Source organism: Salmo salar, chromosome 01 (genome assembly GCF_965601325.2).
Source record: "Salmo salar chromosome 01, fSalSal1, whole genome shotgun sequence".
Taxonomy (NCBI): domain Eukaryota; kingdom Metazoa; phylum Chordata; class Actinopteri; order Salmoniformes; family Salmonidae; genus Salmo; species Salmo salar.
The window spans coordinates 167347501-167366914 of record NC_138291.1 but is presented as its reverse complement, the minus strand read 5'-3'; the positions used below and the strand labels follow the sequence as shown (position 1 = coordinate 167366914).

The following is a 19414-nucleotide window of genomic DNA, read 5'->3' as shown; positions in this document are numbered from 1 at the left end:
AGAGTCAGAGAGAGAGGGGCAGAGTCAGAGAGAGAGGGGCAGAGTCAGAGAGAGAGAGGGGCAGAGTCAGAGAGAGAGGGGGAAGAGTCAGAGAGAGAGAGAGGGGCAGAGTCAGAGAGAGAGGGGGGCAGAGTCAGAGAGAGAGAGAGGGGAGCAGAGTCAGAGAGAGAGAGAGAGAGAGGGGCAGAGTCAGAGAGAGAGAGAGGGGGCGGCAGAGAGAGAGAGAGGGGGCAGAGTCAGAGAGAGAGGGGGGCAGAGTCAGAGAGAGAGAGAGAGAGGGGGGCAGAGTCAGAGAGGCGAGAGGGGGGCAGAGTCAGAGAGAGAGAGGGGGGCAGAGGCAGAGGGACAGAGACAGAGGGACAAAGAGAGAGAGAGAGAGAGAGAGAGAGAGAGAGGGGTTGTTAAGGTCAGAAGGAACGAGGGTAGTAACTAACAAAACAGACAACCCACCCCCCCCCCATAATGCTGTGGTCAGACAAAACACCCCCATAATGCTGTTGCCAGACAACCCCCCATAATGCTGTGGCCAGGCAACCCCCCATAATGCTGTGGCCAGACAACCCCCCATAATGCTGTGGCCAGGCAACCCCCCATAATGCTGTGGCATGCTGTGGCCAGACAACCCCTCATAATGCTGTGGCCAGACAACCCCTCATAATGCTGTGGCCAGACAACCCCTCATAATGCTGTGGCCAGACAACCCCTCATAATGCTGTGGCCAGACAACCCCCCCATAATGCTGTGGCATGCTGTGGCCAGACAACCCCCTATAATGCTGTGGCCAGACAACCCCCCCATAATGCTGTGGCATGCTGTGGCCAGACAACCCCACATAATGCTGTGGCCAGACAACCCCTCATAATGCTGTGGCCAGACAACCCCTCATAATGCTGTGGCCAGACAACCCCTCATAATGCTGTGGCCAGACAACCCCTCATAATGCTGTGGCCAGACAACCCCCTCATAATGCTGTGGCCAGACAACCCCCCCATAATGCTGTGGCCAGACAACCCCCTATAATGCTGTGGCCAGACAACCCCCCATAATGCTGTGGCCAGACAACCCCCCATAATGCTGTGGCCAGACAACCCCCCCATAATGCTGTGGCCAGACAACCCCCCCATAATGCTGTGGCCAGACAACCCCCCCATAATGCTGTGGCCAGACAACCCCCCCCATAATGCTGTGGCCAGACAACCCCCCCATAATGCTGTGGCCAGACAACCCCCCCATAATGCTGTGGCCAGACAACCCCCCATAATGCTGTGGCAGGGTGTGGTGTAATGCGTATAATAATAGACTGCATCTGTATGTATATGAATGTGTGCATATACTGTATGTACATGTTTAACTATACTTGTGGAATTCCCATAAGAATAGTAAACAAAAATGTTTACTGGACACATTTTGCCAGTCCTCACAAGGAAAAAGTATATTTCTAGGGGTTATAGGGTTAGAATTAGTGTCAGGGTTAGAATAAGGGTTAAAGGTTAGAAGTTAGGGTTAGGTTTAAGGTTATAGGGTTAGGTTTAAGGTTATAGGGTAAGGGTTAGGTTTAAGGTTATAGGGTTAGGGTAAGGTTTAAGGTTATAGGGTTAGGATAAAGGTTAGGTTTAAGGTTATAGGGTTAGGATAAAGGTTAGGTTTAAGGTTATAGGGTTAGGATAAAGGTTAGGTTTAAGGTTATAGGGTTAGGATAAAGGTTAGGTTTAAGGTTATAGGGTTAGGGTAAGGGTTAGGTTTAAGGTTGTAGGGTTAAGTTTAGGGTTAGGTTTAAGGTTATAGGGTAAGGGTTAAGGTTAGGTTGAAGGGTGAGGGTAAGGGTTAGGTTTAAGGTTATAGGGTTAGGGTAAGGGTTAAGGTTAGGTTGAAGGGTGAGGGTAAGGTTTAGGGAAAATAGGATTTTGAATCGGAATCAATTGTGTGTCCCCACAAGGTTATTAAAACAAGACTGTGCATCCGTGTGTCCGTGCTTGTGCTAACCCAGTACTCCATACTCCGACAGAGAGCTGTTACAGACGGTGTATGGAGCCTGGTTAGGAGAGATGTGGTTCATGGGGATACAGATCCTCCTATCAATCTTCTGGTCATGCAGGACATGGTGCCTGTGACTGTACAGAGAGGAGAGAGATGGAGGGAGGGGGAGAGAGAGAAAGGAAAGAAAAAGAGAGGGAGAGGGGTAACAAGAGAAGTTAACACACCACCATATTGTTACAGTACTGCTGAACTACATGTTCATTAAACCTACATAACATCCCGTTATGAACGTAACCCTGGTTTCCTGAAAGACACCTAACTACAGAATACTCATACTACACAACACTGTCAAGCAAGTGACTTACGCACGACATAGTCATAACAGGGACATAGGCAGTCCTTAAGGGTGACATTAATACCTGAAGGTTCCTCTCTCCACGTCCTGTCCACTGAGACGTATGTGTGTCCCCTCCTTGAGCAGCGAGCCAAAGGCCATGTACTCTCCTAGAGCCCAGTCACACACACGCTGGCCCACCATCGCCGTACGACCCTTTAGTATACGACTCAGACCTGAACCACACACACACAGTATGGTGTATGGTGAAGTCTTCCACAGGTATTGTGTGTGTGTGTTTATCAGTACCTCTGTGTATGGTGAAGTCTTCCACAGGTATTGTGTGTGTTTATCAGTACCTCTGTGTATGGTGAAGTCTTCCACAGGTGTGTGTGTGTTTATCAGTACCTCTGTGTATGGTGAAGTCTTCCACAGGTGTGTGTGTGTGTGTTTATCAGTACCTCTGTGTATGGTGAAGTCTTCCACAGGTATTGTGTGTGTTTTTATCAGTACCTCTGTGTATGGTGAAGTCTTCCACAGGTATTGTGTGTGTTTATCAGTACCTCTGTGTATGGTGAAGTCTTCCACAGGTATTGTGTGTGTTTTTATCAGTACCTCTGTGTATGGTGAAGTCTTCCACAGGTATTGTGTGTGTTTTTATCAGTACCTCTGTGTATGGTGAAGTCTTCCACAGGTATTGTGTGTGTTTTTATCAGTACCTCTGTGTATGGTGAAGTCTTCCACAGGTATTGTGTGTGTTTATCAGTACCTCTGTGTATGGTGAAGTCTTCCACAGGTATTGTGTGTGTTTTTATCAGTACCTCTGTGTATGGTGAAGTCTTCCACAGGTATTGTGTGTGTTTATCAGTACCTCTGTGTATGGTGAAGTCTTCCACAGGTATTGTGTGTGTTTTTATCAGTACCTCTGTGTATGGTGAAGTCTTCCACAGGTATTGTGTGTGTTTTTATCAGTACCTCTGTGTATGGTGAAGTCTTCCACAGGTATTGTGTGTGTTTTTATCAGTACCTCTGTGTATGGTGAAGTCTTCCACAGGTATTGTGTGTGTTTTTATCAGTACCTCTGTGTATGGTGAAGTCTTCCACAGGTATTGTGTGTGTTTTTATCAGTACCTCTGTGTATGGTGAAGTCTTCCACAGGTATTGTGTGTGTTTTTATCAGTACCTCTGTGTATGGTGAAGTCTTCCACAGGTATTGTGTGTGTTTTTATCAGTACCTCTGTGTATGGTGAAGTCTTCCACAGGTATTGTGTGTGTTTATCAGTACCTCTGTGTATGGTGAAGTCTTCCACAGGGACAGATGAAGCGATGTATCCTATGTGTACCAGCTCCTCCTCAGGCAGGCCTGTAGACAGACTGGTCATAGTCTTAGGCTGGCCGTCCACGTTGAAGAAACCTACACACACACACACACACACACACCCACACCCACACCCACACACACAGACACAGACACAGAGAGAGAGAAATAGAGAAAGATGCATGTTGTTAGTGTCTGTCTACACATTAGAGATTTTAACATATGCACTTACTATATATTGTAAAACACAGGTTTTCTCACACACAAAGGCATGCACACACACACACACACACACACACACACACACACACACACACACACACACACACACACACACTGACCGGGCCAGGGAGAGTCCAGCCAGTGTTTGATGTGTAGAATCTTCTTGTCTTTAGAGCGAGCGTGAGCCTCCTCACAGATCTTGTCATACTTGGCTATCTCCTCCTACAGACGGGAAGGGTTAATGTTGGATGAAGTTATACACAACAACACCAGACGGGAAGGGTTAATGTTGGATGAAGTTCTACACAACAACACCAGACGGGAAGGGTTAATGTCCATTTAATGTTGGATGAAGTTATACACAACAACACCAGACAGGAAGGGTTAATGTCCATTTAATGTTGGATGAAGTTATACTCAACAACACCAGACGGGAAGGGTTAATGTTGGATGAAGTTCTACACAACAACACCAGACGGGAAGGGTTAATGTCTATTTAATGTTGGATGAAGTTCTACTCAACACCAGACGGGAAGGGTTAATGTCTATTTAATGTTGGATGAAGTTCTACACAACAACACCAGACGGGAAGGGTTAATGTCCATTTAATGTTGGATGAAGTTCTACTCAACACCAGACGGGAAGGGTTAATGTCTATTTAATGTTGGATGAAGTTCTACTCAACACCAGACGGGAAGGGTTAATGTCTATTTAATGTTGGATGAAGTTCTACACAACAACACCAGACGGGAAGGGTTAATGTCTATTTAATGTTGGATGAAGTTATACTCAACAACACCAGACGGGAAGGGTTAATGTCTATTTAATGTTGGATGAAGTTATACTCAACAACACCAGACGGGAAGGGTTAATGTCTATTTAATGTTGGATGAAGTTCTACACAACAACACCAGACGGGAAGGGTTAATGTTGGATGAAGTTCTACACAACAACACCAGACGGGAAGGGTTAATGTCTATTTAATGTTGGATGAAGTTCTACTCAACACCAGACGGGAAGGGTTAATGTCTATTTAATGTTGGATGAAGTTCTACACAACAACACCAGACGGGAAGGGTTAATGTCTATTTAATGTTGGATGAAGTTATACTCAACAACACCAGACGGGAAGGGTTAATGTCTATTTAATGTTGGATGAAGTTCTACACAACAACACCAGACAGGAAGGGTTAATGTCTATTTAATGTTGGATGAAGTTCTACACAACAACACCAGACGGGAAGGGTTAATGTTGGATGAAGTTCTACACAACAACACCAGACGGGAAGGGTTAATGTCCATTTAATGTTGGATGAAGTTCTACTCAACACCAGACGGGAAGGGTTAATGTCTATTTAATGTTGGATGAAGTTATACTCAACAACACCAGACAGGAAGGGTTAATGTTGGATGAAGTTCTACACAACAACACCAGACGGGAAGGGTTAATGTCCATTTAATGTTGGATGAAGTTCTACTCAACACCAGACGGGAAGGGTTAATGTCTATTTAATGTTGGATGAAGTTCTACTCAACACCAGACGGGAAGGGTTAATGTCTATTTAATGTTGGATGAAGTTCTACTCAACACCAGACAGGAAGGGTTAATGTCTATTTAATGTTGGATGAAGTTCTACACAACAACACCAGACGGGAAGGGTTAATGTCCATTTAATGTTGGATGAAGTTCTACTCAACACCAGACGGGAAGGGTTAATGTCTATTTAATGTTGGATGAAGTTCTACACAATAACACCAGACGGGAAGGGTTAATGTCTATTTAATGTTGGATGAAGTTCTACTCAACACCAGACGGGAAGGGTTAATGTCTATTTAATGTTGGATGAAGTTCTACTCAACACCAGACGGGAAGGGTTAATGTCTATTTAATGTTGGATGAAGTTCTACTCAACACCAGACGGGAAGGGTTAATGTCTATTTAATGTTGGATGAAGTTCTACTCAACACCAGACGGGAAGGGTTAATGTCTATTTAATGTTGGATGAAGTTCTACACAACACCAGACGGGAAGGGTTAATGTCTATTTAATGTTGGATGAAGTTCTACACAACACCAGACGGGAAGGGTTAATGTCTATTTAATGTTGGATGAAGTTCTACTCAACACCAGACGGGAAGGGTTAATGTCTATTTAATGTTGGATGAAGTTCTACTCAACACCAGACGGGAAGGGTTAATGTCCATTTAATGTTGGATGAAGTTCTACTCAACACCAGACGGGAAGGGTTAATGTCCATTTAATGTTGGATGAAGTTCTACTCAACACCAGACGGGAAGGGTTAATGTCTATTTAATGTTGGATGAAGTTCTACTCAACACCAGACGGGAAGGGTTAATGTCTATTTAATGTTGGATGAAGTTCTACTCAACACCAGACGGGAAGGGTTAATGTCCATTTAATGTTGGATGAAGTTCTACTCAACACCAGACGGGAAGGGTTAATGTCTAATGTTGGATGAAGTTCTACTCAACACCAGACGGGAAGGGTTAATGTCTATTTAATGTTGGATGAAGTTCTACACAACACCAGACGGGAAGGGTTAATGTCTATTTAATGTTGGATGAAGTTCTACTCAACACCAGACGGGAAGGGTTAATGTCTATTTAATGTTGGATGAAGTTCTACTCAACAACACCCCCTTGCCACCTCATGTCAATCAGCGAGTACATTCTATTTCATTCATTCAGGATTGTATTTTATATAAAGACAGAGGGCAGAATATAATATCTAAGTACAAGTTTGTAAGGGTTGTGTGACTCAGTTGATAGAGCATGGCACTTGCAACGCCTAGGGTTTTGGGTTCGATTCCCAAAGGGGACCAGTACGAACAAATATGAAAATGTATGCACTCATTAATGTAAGTCGCTCTGGATAAGAGAGTCTGCTAAATTACCTAAATGTAACATGATGTTTATGATTTATATGGCCATATATATGGGTATATAGTATAAATGGCAGAATGTGTTACCTCATAGTCCTGTCTGCTGACTGCTCCCTCTGCTAGGAGTTTCTCAGAGTATTTCTGGAGGACTCCTTTCTGCTTCTTGATCTGCTTGTACATCAGAGGCTGAGTGAACATGGGCTCGTCCATCTCATTGTGGCCGTTACGCCTGTAACACACCTGGAGGACACACACACACACACACACACACACACACACACACACACACACACACACACACACACACACACACACACACACACACACACACACACACGATCAGATCAGAAGGGTGTGTAAACATTGGCTCATTCATCTGATTAAGACCATTACGCTATAGCAACACACCTTGGTGACGGTCAGTGGGCCACGCGACAGAAAACGTTATTAAGTGCTGACAGGCGTTTTGCACTGTTTCGCTATGGCTTTAGTCATCAATCTAGCAAGAGGGCAATATTTTATTCATGTAGTAGTGTTTCCCCCTAGAAAGCTATGACCTTTGGCTTTCACCTGGAATTGTTTACATCTGAGAGAATAACACTTTCAACCCATACAATCTAGTACACAATAAAAGTAATAAAACACATACAAATATGATGATATGATAAAATAAAATATTGTTTGTGAATGAATAAGCCTTTTCATACTTTATGTCCATATATAGTTATCTGTTTTAGGAACATCTACCCAAAATATTTCACCTTCTTTATTACTTTACCAAACATATCATGACATTAGTGATAGTCAAAATCTGTTACATTTGTGAACATCTAAGTCAACATTTGGGCCATTTAAACAGCTTGCATCCGTCCTATAGACAAGGGAAGAAGGGCTATGTAAAGGCCTCCGATTTAAAACAAATGTTTCACTTATACACAAAATGACTTATTTTAGGTTTAAGGAAGTGTGTAGGTTGCATTCTTTATCGTAGAGCTATGAAAGTTCTGTATTTAGATCCACCTGCTCGAGACAAATTCAGCTATTGTTTTGCCATGTCTGTGCTGAGAAGCAGTCGAGCTGGATAAATGTTTTTCTAAGGAATGCCCCTTTGATATAAAGGTAAAGTGATATAAATTGATGTAATGATGCAGCTGACCACCAGAGGGAGGCAATTCGACCAAGGATGTTTACATGGTCCTAGGAAGGTCTGGATTGCTGTTTTCTGACTTATAAAACAGTGGGAAATCAATCAAATAAGTCATGTAAACATATACATATTGTTTTAAGTAATTCTAGTGCCCAATTTCAGGGACTGTCAACTTAAGAGGTAAACAAACAACGAAAACTGTGTTTGTCAGTGCTCTTCCGTTTGCCTAATGAACACCACCCTGATCAGGGAACACACTCACCAAGTCTACCACCACATCCTTGTGAAAGGTGGCTCTCCACTCGGCGGCGACGTTACACACGTACATGACGGCCTCGGGGTCATCAGCATTGACGTGGAAGATGGGGGCATTGACCACCTTGGCCACGTCTGTAGGGTAGGATGATGACCTCGCCACCCTGGGGTCGGTGGTGAAACCAATCTACAGGGAAGAGAGACAGCTGGTTAGAGGGTGTGTGGGTGGGGGGAGCGGGGGTGTAATGGGGTTCTTCTGTGAATGTGACAGTGATGTAGGAAGTTTTGTGTGTGTATGTATGTGTAGGGTACAGAGAACAACAGGCCATTCATAGGGCAGTTAAAGTATGTTTGTTACCTGGTAGTTCATCTCAGAACCCAGAACCAAATGTTGTGTACACTAGCTAACTCTATTTACGGAAGTAAGCCCCTCCCCACGACAGAAACGCCCCAAATGTCCAGTAAAACTCCCCATCTACTTTAAGCATCACCTCCACAAAATCAGGATTTGTCAAAGAGTCAGTGACATTTTACATTTACATTTTAGTCATTTAGCAGACGCTCTTATCCAGAGCGACTTACAGTAGTGAATGCATACTTTTCATACAATTTCATACATTTAATACCTTTTTTTTTTTTTCTGTGCTGTGTCATAAGAACTTGGACAGTGCTGTGTTTGGTGTTGCAGGATGTGTTACCTGGTTGTTGACCACTACATGGACAGTGCCGTGTGTAGTGTTGCAGGATGTGTTACCTGGTTGTTGACCACTACATGGACAGTGCTGTGTGTAGTGTTGCAGGATGTGTTACCTGGTTGTTGACCACTACATGGACAGTGCTGTGTGTAGTGTTGCAGGATGTGTTACCTGGTTGTTGACCACTACATGGACAGTGCCGTGTGTAGTGTTGCAGGATGTGTTACCTGGTTGTTGACCACCACATGGACAGTGCCGTGTGTAGTGTTGCAGGATGTGTTACCTGGTTATTGACCACCACATGGACAGTGCCGTGGGTAGTGTAGGAGGGCAGGTCAGAGAGGTGGAAGGTCTCGTAGACAACCCCCTGGCCTGCAAACGCTGCATCACCATGGAGCAGGATGGACATCACCTGGAACACACACACACAGAAATATAAATGCACACACACACGCAGAAAAAAACTGTGTTTGTGTGCATGTGTGTGTGTGTGTGTGTGTGTACATACTCTTTTTCCCTCTGTGTCTCCACAGTAGAACTGCTCAGCCTTGGTCTTGCCCTGCACCACGGGGTCCACAGCCTCCAGGTGGGAGGGGTTAGCCATGAGTGACAGCGTGATGTTCCTATCAGTGACCCGGTTGATCCTACGGTGCCACATCCCCAAATGGTACTTCACATCTCCAGAACCCTGATAGAGAGAGATGAAGAAAGGGCATGTTCAGAAGTGAAATGGAGGTGAATTGTATGAGTAAGCATTTTTCATTTTCTTTAGCTTCTGATAGGACTTTTTCCATGTTATTCACTTTTCACATTTTGTTACTGGGAGTTTCCACATTGTGTTACCGGGAGAGTTTCCACATTGTGTCACCAGGAGGGTTTCTATTGTGTCACCAGGAGAGTTTCTATTGTGTCACCAGGAGGGTTTCCACATTGTGTTACCAGGAGAGTTTCCATTGTGTCACCAGGAGGGTTTCCACATTGTGTTACCAGGAGAGTTTCCACATTGTGTCACCAGGAGGGTTTCTATTGTGTCACCAGGAGGGTTTCCACATTGTGTCACCAGGAGGGTTTCCACATTGTGTCACCAGGAGAGTTTCCACATTGTGTCACCAGGAGGGTTTCCACATTGTGTCACCAGGAGAGTTTCCACATTGTGTCACCAGGAGGGTTTCTACATTGTGTCACCAGGAGGGTTTCTACATTGTGTCACCAGGAGAGTTTCTACATTGTGTCACCAGGAGGGTTTCTATTGTGTCACCAGGAGAGTTTCCACATTGTGTCACCAGGAGGGTTTCTACATTGTGTCACCAGGAGGGTTTCTACATTGTGTCACCAGGAGAGTTTCCACATTGTGTCACCAGGAGAGTTTCCACATTGTGTCACCAGGAGAGTTTCTACATTGTGTCACCAGGAGAGTTTCCACATTGTGTCACCAGGAGGGTTTCTACATTGTGTCACCAGGAGGGTTTCTACATTGTGTCACCAGGAGAGTTTCTACATTGTGTCACCAGGAGGGTTTCTATTGTGTCACCAGGAGAGTTTCCACATTGTGTCACCAGGAGGGTTTCTACATTGTGTCACCAGGAGGGTTTCCACATTGTGTCACCAGGAGGGTTTCTACATTGTGTCACCAGGAGAGTTTCCACATTGTGTCACCAGGAGAGTTTCCACATTGTGTCACCAGGAGGGTTTCCACATTGTGTCACCAGGAGAGTTTCCACATTGTGTCACCAGGAGGGTTTCTATTGTGTCACCGGGAGAGTTTCCACATTGTGTCACCGGGAGAGTTTCCACATTGTGTCACCGGGAGACCAGGAGAGTTTCCACATTGTGTCACCAGGAGGGTTTCCACATTGTGTCACCAGGAGGGTTTCCACATTGTGTCACCAGGAGGGTTTCTACATTGTGTCACCAGGAGAGTTTCCACATTGTGTCACCAGGAGAGTTTCCACATTGTGTCACCAGGAGAGTTTCTATTGTGTCACCAGGAGGGTTTCTATTGTGTTACCTGGAGAGTTTCCACATTGTGTGACCAGGAGAGTTTTTATTGTGTCACCAGGAGGGTTTCTATTGTGTCACCAGGAGGGTTTCTATTGTGTCACCAGGAGAGTTTCCACATTGTGTCACCAGGAGAGTTTCCATGGTGTCATCAGGAGAGTTTCCACATTGTGTCACCAGGAGGGTTTCCACATTGTGTCACCAGGAGAGTTTCCACATTGTGTGACCAGGAGAGTTTCCACATTGTGTCACCAGGAGGGTTTCTATTGTGTCACCGGGAGAGTTTCCACATTGTGTCACCGGGAGAGTTTCCACATTGTGTCACCGGGAGAGTTTCCACATTGTGTCACCGGGAGAGTTTCCACATTGTGTCACCGGGAGAGTTTCCACATTGTGTCACCGGGAGAGTTTCCACATTGTGTCACCGGGAGAGTTTCCACATTGTGTCACCGGGAGAGTTTCCACATTGTGTCACCGGGTAGAGTTTCCACATTGTGTCACCGGGAGAGTTTCCACATTGTGTCACCGGGAGAGTTTCCACATTGTGTCACCGGGAGAGTTTCCACATTGTGTCACCGGGAGAGTTTCCACATTGTGTCACCGGGAGAGTTTCCACATTGTGTCACCGGGAGAGTTTCCACATTGTGTCACCAGGAGGGTTTCTATTGTGTCACCAGGAGAGTTTCCACATTGTGTCACCAGGAGAGTTTTCACATTGTGTCACCAGGAGAGTTTTCACATTGTGTCACCAGGAGAGTTTCCATTGTGTCACCAGGAGAGTTTCCACATTGTGTCACCAGGAGGGTTTCCACATTGTGTCACCAGGAGGGTTTCCACATTGTGTCACCAGGAGGGTTTCCACATTGTGTCACCAGGAGAGTTTCCACATTGTGTCACCAGGAGAGTTTCCACATTGTGTCACCAGGAGGGTTTCCACATTGTGTCACCAGGAGAGTTTCTACATTGTGTCACCAGGAGGGTTTCTACATTGTGTCACCAGGAGGGTTTCTACATTGTGTCACCAGGAGGGTTTCCACATTGTGTCACCAGGAGAGTTTCCACATTGTGTCACCAGGAGAGTTTCCACATTGTGTCACCAGGAGAGTTTCCACATTGTGTCACCAGGAGAGTTTCCACATTGTGTCACCAGGAGGGTTTCCACATTGTGTCACCAGGAGAGTTTCCACATTGTGTCACCAGGAGAGTTTCCATTGTGTCACCAGGAGGGTTTCCATTGTGTCACCAGGAGGGTTTCCATTGTGTCACCAGGAGAGTTTCCACATTGTGTCACCAGGAGGGTTTCCACATTGTGTCACCAGGAGGGTTTCCACATTGTGTCACCAGGAGAGTTTCCACATTGTGTCACCAGGAGGGTTTCCACATTGTGTCACCAGGAGAGTTTCTACATTGTGTCACCAGGAGAGTTTCCACATTGTGTCACCAGGAGAGTTTCTACATTGTGTCACCAGGAGGGTTTCTATTGTGTCACCAGGAGAGTTTCTACATTGTGTCACCAGGAGAGTTTCCACATTGGTGTTCACCAGGAGAGTTTCCACATTGTGTCACCAGGAGAGTTTCCACATTGTGTCACCAGGAGAGTTTCTACATTGTGTCACCAGGAGAGTTTCCACATTGTGTCACCAGGAGAGTTTCTACATTGTGTCACCAGGAGAGTTTCCACATTGTGTCACCAGGAGAGTTTCTACATTGTGTCACCAGGAGGTTTTCCACATTGTGTCACCAGGAGAGTTTCCACATTGTGTCACCAGGAGAGTTTCCACATTGTGTCACCAGGAGGGTTTCCACATTGTGTCACCAGGGGAGTTTCCACATTGTGTCACCAGGGGAGTTTCCACATTGTGTCACCAGGAGGGTTTCCACATTGTGTCACCAGGAGGGTTTCCATTGTGTTACCAGGAGAGTTTCCATTCTTCACCTGGGTTGTTATCTTTAGGGCACCAATGGACATCATGTCCCCCCCTGTACTGTACTCTATACCATCTACTGCATCTTGCCTATGCTGTACGGTCATCACTCATTCATATATTTTTATGTACATGTTCTTATTCATTCCTTTACACTTGTGTGTAAAAGGTAGTTGTGAAATTGTTAGGTTAGATTACTTGTTGGATATTACTGCATGGTCGAAACTAGAAGCACAAGCATTTCACTACACTCACATTAACATCTGCTAACCATGTATATGTGACCAATAACATCTGCTAACCATGTGTATGTGACCAATAACATCTGCTAACCATGTGTATGTGACCAATAACATCTGCTAACCATGTGTATGTGACCAATAACATCTGCTAACCATGTGTATGTGACCAATAACATCTGCTAACCATGTGTATGTGACCAATAACATCTGCTAACCATGTGTATGTGACCAATAACATCTGCTAACCATGTGTATGTGACCAATAACATCTGCTAACCATGTGTATGTGACCAATAACATCTGCTAACCATGTGTATGCTCTCTACTGGCTGTATAATTTACCTCATCAGCAGCTTCCAGCTTGGAGTCAAACTGACAGAAGATCTGATCCAGCTCCTTACGGATCACATTGGCCAACACATTCAACCTCCCCCTGGAGAGAGAGAAACTAAGATAAACTTTTAGCTTTCATGTATTGTATAGTAAATGTTACAAGTCTAATGAACAGTCTGAGTTTTCCAGTAAAGAACATGTTAAACAGCATGTAAGTAGTTGTAATGGAAACTGTGAATATTCCCGGGATCCCAGCAACCAGGAGAGCTACAACAGTAGGTTGAGACTGGTGTCTAGTACTACCGTAGTTACGCTATGTGTGGGGCAGCCTGTGATTGGCGTTTCCATGGTAACAGTACCTGTGGGGCATGCCCATGATGATGCTCTCTACTCCGTTCATGCTGGACTTGTCGATGATGGTCTTCAGGGCCGGGATGAGAGACTCACAGCCCTCCAGACCAAAACGCTTCTCTGATGACCACTTCCTCTGGAGGAACTCCTCGAACCTGACCAACAGGAAAAAGGAAGTCATACAAGGTTAGGCCCCGCCCACTCCTCATTTTACCCAGTCCAGAATCCAGTCATAGAGTTATACAGTGAAGTCCGGAATTATTGGATCCCTTGACAAAGAGCAAAAAAGACTATAAAATAATACAAATACTGATCTATATTGTATGTAAAAAATACATTAAAATGATATTCTTTTATACTAATACAATTGCTCAGAAAAATAGATTTTGTTTGACAAGTAATAATAAAAAATCTCAAAATGATGAAGGTCAAAATGATTGGATCCCCTGTTTTCAATACTCCATCACCCTCCTCTTGCGAGGATAACGACACTGAGACATTTTCGAAAATGTTTTATGAAATTGGGGAACACATTGGGAGGAATCTTAGGGGCTCCAGAGTGGCGCAGCGGTCTAAGGCACTGCATCTCAGTGCTAGAGGTATCACTACAGACCCTGGTTTGATTCCAGGCTGTATCACAACGGGCCGTGATTAGGAGTCCCACGGGGCGGCGCACAATTGGCCCAGCATCGTCCGGGTTTGACCGGGGTAGGCCGTCATTGTAAATAAGAATTTGTTCTTATCTGACTTGCCTAGTTAAATGAAGGTTACATAACTTTTTTTTTTTAAACAATAGACCATTCCGCCATACATAATCAAACCTTGATAACCTTTGTCTGTGCTTATGGACTGCCCTCTTCAATTCAAACCACAGGTTTTCAATGGGGTTCAAGTCCAGAGAATACAGAGATGGCCATTGCAAAAAGTTGATTTTGTGGTCAAGTAACCATTTCTTTGTGGATGTTGATGTGTGTGGGGGGTTATTGTCTTGCTGGAAGATCCACTTGCGGCCAAGTTTTAGCCTCATGGCAGAGGCAACCAGGTTTCTGGCTAAAATGTCCTGGTACTGGGTAAAACTCATGATGCCGTTGACCTTAACAAGGGCCCCAGGACCAGTGGAAGCAAAATAGCCCCATAATATCAAAGTTGCACCACCATTATTTTACAGTAGGCAAGAGGTATTTTCTGCATTTGCATTGTTCTTTTGAAGGCCAAACCCACCACTGGTGTGCGTGGCCAAAGACCTCTATTTTTGTGTCATATGACCATACTTACAGACACACAGACAGACACACAGACATACTTGGTGGATCGAACCATTCTGGTCAGCAAGGTCCTCTTCTCCTCCAGGGTAAATTGCATGACACCTGGCCTCTCAAACTTCTGTCTGATCCACTGGCACTGCTCCAGGTCATTAATGAACATGAACTCTACCCCAATAGACTGACAGTATGCCATCTACAGGACAGGAAAAGAGAGGTGAGGTCAGTGTGTGTGTGTGCGTGCGTGCGTGTGTGTGTGCATACTATTTTTGTTAGTAATGACTAAGTGTGTGTTGTATACGATGCGGCGGATCTACTTTACCTCGAGGCGGCTTATGATCTCTCTGAGGGGCAGAACGCTCTCGCTGCCCCCGATGAAGGTGCTGGTGGGGAGCCGGAACACCTTGTCCAGGTCAGACTCATCCAGACCATAAAACCCTGCCATCATCACCATGGAGACAGAGGATAGGGGTGAAGAAACAAAATATAATGTCAGGAGAGAGGAAGTGGTGATCCGAGAAAGAGAGAGAGGAAGAAAGAGGGATGAAGAAAGACAAAGAGAGTGAGGGGGGGGGGGGGGGGGCATGGAGATGGAAGGCAAATTTAAACATCAAACCTACTTGATATCTAGAGAAACACACTTTATTCGAATCTAAGTTATACATACAGCCAAAAAGCTCAGCATTGATTGGTTAAAAGCTCATAGAGGCACAACATTAGTTTGATGGATAAAAACAGGGTTATTGCATGACACAAGAGAGATGGGAGGGATAGGATCAGGTGACAGAGAGCGGAAGAGATGAAGAGAAAGAGGGGGAAGAGACAATACCAATGTTAAAATGGAGAAAGGTGTTGGAGAGAGGTGACAAATGTAATTCAGCTTCTAGAATACTGTACTTCTAGATTCTAGAAATTCTATTATAGAGTGGTATAGCAACAGGAGAGAGGGATGATTTCCTGTCTGGAATGAAAGGGTGAGTGATGATGTAAATACAAAATGGCGGCAGGCAATGGTGTGCACTTGATAGGATGTCACAGAGAATCCTAACATATGGAATTGTTTTAAGATTGTCAAACCAAGGATCATTTAACTATTTGATTTAGAATTTTAGAACCCCTTTAGGTATAAAAAAAAGTATTTAAAAAAGTGTTTGATGAAACACTGAATTTGACCTTTCTGCTATTAGCCCATAGAAATACATTGAATAACAAATTCAATATGGTCATTTTCAGATATACAGGGTAAAGTTGATCATTTCATAACGAGGACAGCAAACATTTTTGCAATGTGTGCTGCATGGCCGAAGCGGGAGGAGAAAACAAGAACTCCATAAAAACATCCAACATCCGATTCAGAGATGGGGTGAAATCCTTTATAGTTGTGCTATATATTCATTGGCTATGTCATAGCTAATTTGTAAATTATAAATATTGATACATTAGTAGCTCAAACACAATTTGCAAAAATGACAAGTTCATTTGTGGGTGATGGTGATTTCAGAACCAAAGTGGAGGGACAAAAAACAGGCTACATTGCCCCCTAATATGATAGTGGTAATGAGATGGTGGATGCCTAGTCTCCCTTATGGCTCAACTCAGGGGCCTACATAGTACATACACCATAGACATACATTATTTACAAGTACACACACACACACACAGACAGAAGTCAGCTCAGACAGATCCAACTCAGAGAGGCCCAGCTCAGAGAGGTCCAGCTCAGACAGATCCAGCTCAGAGGCCCAGATCAGACAGATCCAGCTCAGAGAGGCCCAGCTCAGAGAGGCCCAGCTCAGACAGATCCAGCTCAGAGAGGCCCAGCTCAGACAGGCCCAGCTCAGAGAGGCCCAGCTCAGAGAGGCCCAGCTCAGACAGATCCAGCTCAGAGAGGCCCAGCTCAGACAGGCCCAGCTCAGAGAGGCCCAGCTCAGACAGATCCAGCTCAGAGAGGCCCAGCTCAGAGAGGCCCAGCTCAGACAGGCCCAGCTCAGAGAGGCCCAGCTCATGAGCTCCATCAGCAGCAGGTTTTCATGTAGAATGGAAAATGAATGTGTTTATGCAACAAATGTTAGTGCATCGAATCGTATGGCATTGAATGTATTGTATCGGAGCCCAGGTATCTAGAGATGTATCGAATCGTCTTGAAAGGGAAAGATGCACATCCCTAACACACTTGTAGGCGCTCACACACACACACACACACACACACACTCACACACACACACACACACACACACACACACACACACACACACACACACACACACACACACACACTTCAGAAAAAACAAACCTGGGACCACTCTACTTCTACCACTACACTACACTCTACTCAGAGCAACTAGATAGATAGACAAGAGCTACAGCAAGGGAGCGTAGGGTTATGACTGTAGCGTAGGGTTATGACTGTAGCGTAACGTTATGACTGTAGCGTAACGTTATGACTGTAGCGTAACATTATGACTATAACTATGGTTCCCTAAAGGAGGGAAACGAGGTACAACATACTATGGGGAGCCGCACTATTGCGATCTACAATCACACTTGACAAGGTCAATGAAATCCGCGCCTTGCTGGAAGCCCCGCCATCCACAGATGATAAGCGTGAGGCTCGGATTCATTCCTTCAATTTCATACCACCATCGAGCCCAGGAACTGGCAGTGAGGGGCCAAACAGGTGTTGTACCACGTTCCCTCCTTCAGGGAACAGTAGTTAGTCATAACGCTACGTTCCCTTTCAGTCAGTCAACTTCGGTATAACATAATATGGGGAAATATAATCACGCCACAAGCCCACCCCAACGGATACTAAATGAAAACAGCCCATGACAGACCACCCAGACCTGACCCCGCCAGATGCGGCTGTCTGGGTATTGCGCACATGGCACTCTGCTTAGTGACTTTCCCCTGTCCCAGCCGTAAGAATCCTGTGGGCCTCTCTATCTGAGAGTGTAGTCTTAGGGACACAGTCAACCAGTACGTAGGGACAGGGAATTGGTGACAGTTTGGAATCAGGCTGCAGCAGTATGGGGGCTAGTGGAGCTAGAGGAATTATACTAAGAGCATAGGATCCTGGGTATTGTAGTCTAGGGGGTGTGTCCATACCTCCAGCTGTGAGATCATACAGTCGCTCTTTATACCCAGAGATGTCTGGGGGACACAGAGAGAGAGACACACACATATGTGTTAGTGAAATGTACACACACATGGGTCAGTGACACACGTGCGCACATGTGCACATATAGACACAAACAAGACACATTCTGGTGCACACCCACAGATGTCTCTTAAAACCTGTTTAGGATAAACTGGTTACTACTCTTGCCCAGAAACGAGAATATGCATATTATTAGTAGATTTGGATAGAAAACACTCTGAAGTTTCTAAAACTGTTTGAATGGTGTCTGTGAGTATAACAGAACTCATATGGCAGGCAAAAACCTGAGAAAATTCCAATCAGGAAGTGGACTGTCTGAGAATTGTATTTCTTCTTTTGATTCTCTATCGAAACTACAGTATCTGTGGGGTTACGTTGCACTTTCTAAGGCTTCCAGAAAGCGGATTGAGCCTTCTGTCTCTGGGCAGAGTATAGTAGCTCAGTTTCTATTGTCCGGTTGGAATATTATCGCTATTTTACGAGAAAAATACCATAAAAATTGATTTTAAACAGCGTTTGACATGCTTCTAAGTACGGTAATGGAACATTTTGACTTTTTTTGTCTCAAAATGCGCTCGCGCGTTACCCTTTGGATAGTGACCTGAATGCACGAACAAACGGAGGTATTTGGACATAACTATGGATTATTTGGAACAAAAACAACATTTCTTGTGGAAGTAGAAGTCCTGGGAGTGCATTCTGACGAAGATCAGCAAAGTAATACAATATTTCTAATACTAATTCTGAGTTTAGCTTGCCCTGAACTTGGCTGGTGTCAAAATAGCTAGCCGTGATGGCTGAGCTATGTACTCAGAATATTGAAAAATGTGCTTTCGCCAGAAAAGCTATTTTAAAATCTGACACAGCGATTGCATAAAGGAGTTCTGTATCTATAATTCTTAAAATAATTGTTATGTATTTTGTCAACGTTTATGATGAGTAATTTTGTAAATTCACCGGAAGTTTTTTGGTGGGAATACATGGTCTGAACATCACACGCCAATGTAAAAAGCTGTTTTTGGATATAAATATGAACTTAACTGAACAAAACATACATGTATTGTATAACATAATGTCCTAGGAGTGTCATCTGATGAAGATCATCAAAGGTTAGTGCTTCATTTAGCTGTGTTTTGGGTTTTTGTGACATATATGCTTGCTTGGAAAATGGCTGTGTGATTATTTTGGTCTATGTACTCTCCTAACATAATCTAATGTTTTGCTTTCGCTGTAAAGCCTTTTTGAAATCGGACAATGTGGTTACATCAAGGACAAGTGTATCTTTAAAATGGTGTA

The 19414-nt window shown here is 44.5% G+C and overlaps 1 protein-coding gene across 6 annotated transcripts in view; it reads right to left on the bottom strand.

The window, feature by feature from the left end:
* Positions 1-19414, bottom strand: part of ogdhb (oxoglutarate dehydrogenase b) — a 49126-nt gene that overhangs the window by 4143 nt on the left and 25569 nt on the right. For all 6 annotated transcript variants that reach the window (XM_045692872.2, XM_045692865.2, XM_045692858.2 and 3 more), the window contains 12 exons: positions 15284-15399; positions 15003-15157; positions 13708-13854; positions 13358-13448; positions 9359-9538; positions 9134-9262; positions 8163-8342; positions 6841-6993; positions 3971-4073; positions 3597-3725; positions 2397-2547; positions 1984-2111 (listed from right to left, as the gene is read on the bottom strand). In XM_045692872.2, the coding sequence (XP_045548828.1) occupies positions 1984-2111; positions 2397-2547; positions 3597-3725; positions 3971-4073; positions 6841-6993; positions 8163-8342; positions 9134-9262; positions 9359-9538; positions 13358-13448; positions 13708-13854; positions 15003-15157; positions 15284-15399 (1662 nt within the window). The remainder of the gene's footprint in view (positions 1-1983; positions 2112-2396; positions 2548-3596; positions 3726-3970; positions 4074-6840; positions 6994-8162; positions 8343-9133; positions 9263-9358; positions 9539-13357; positions 13449-13707; positions 13855-15002; positions 15158-15283; positions 15400-19414) is intronic.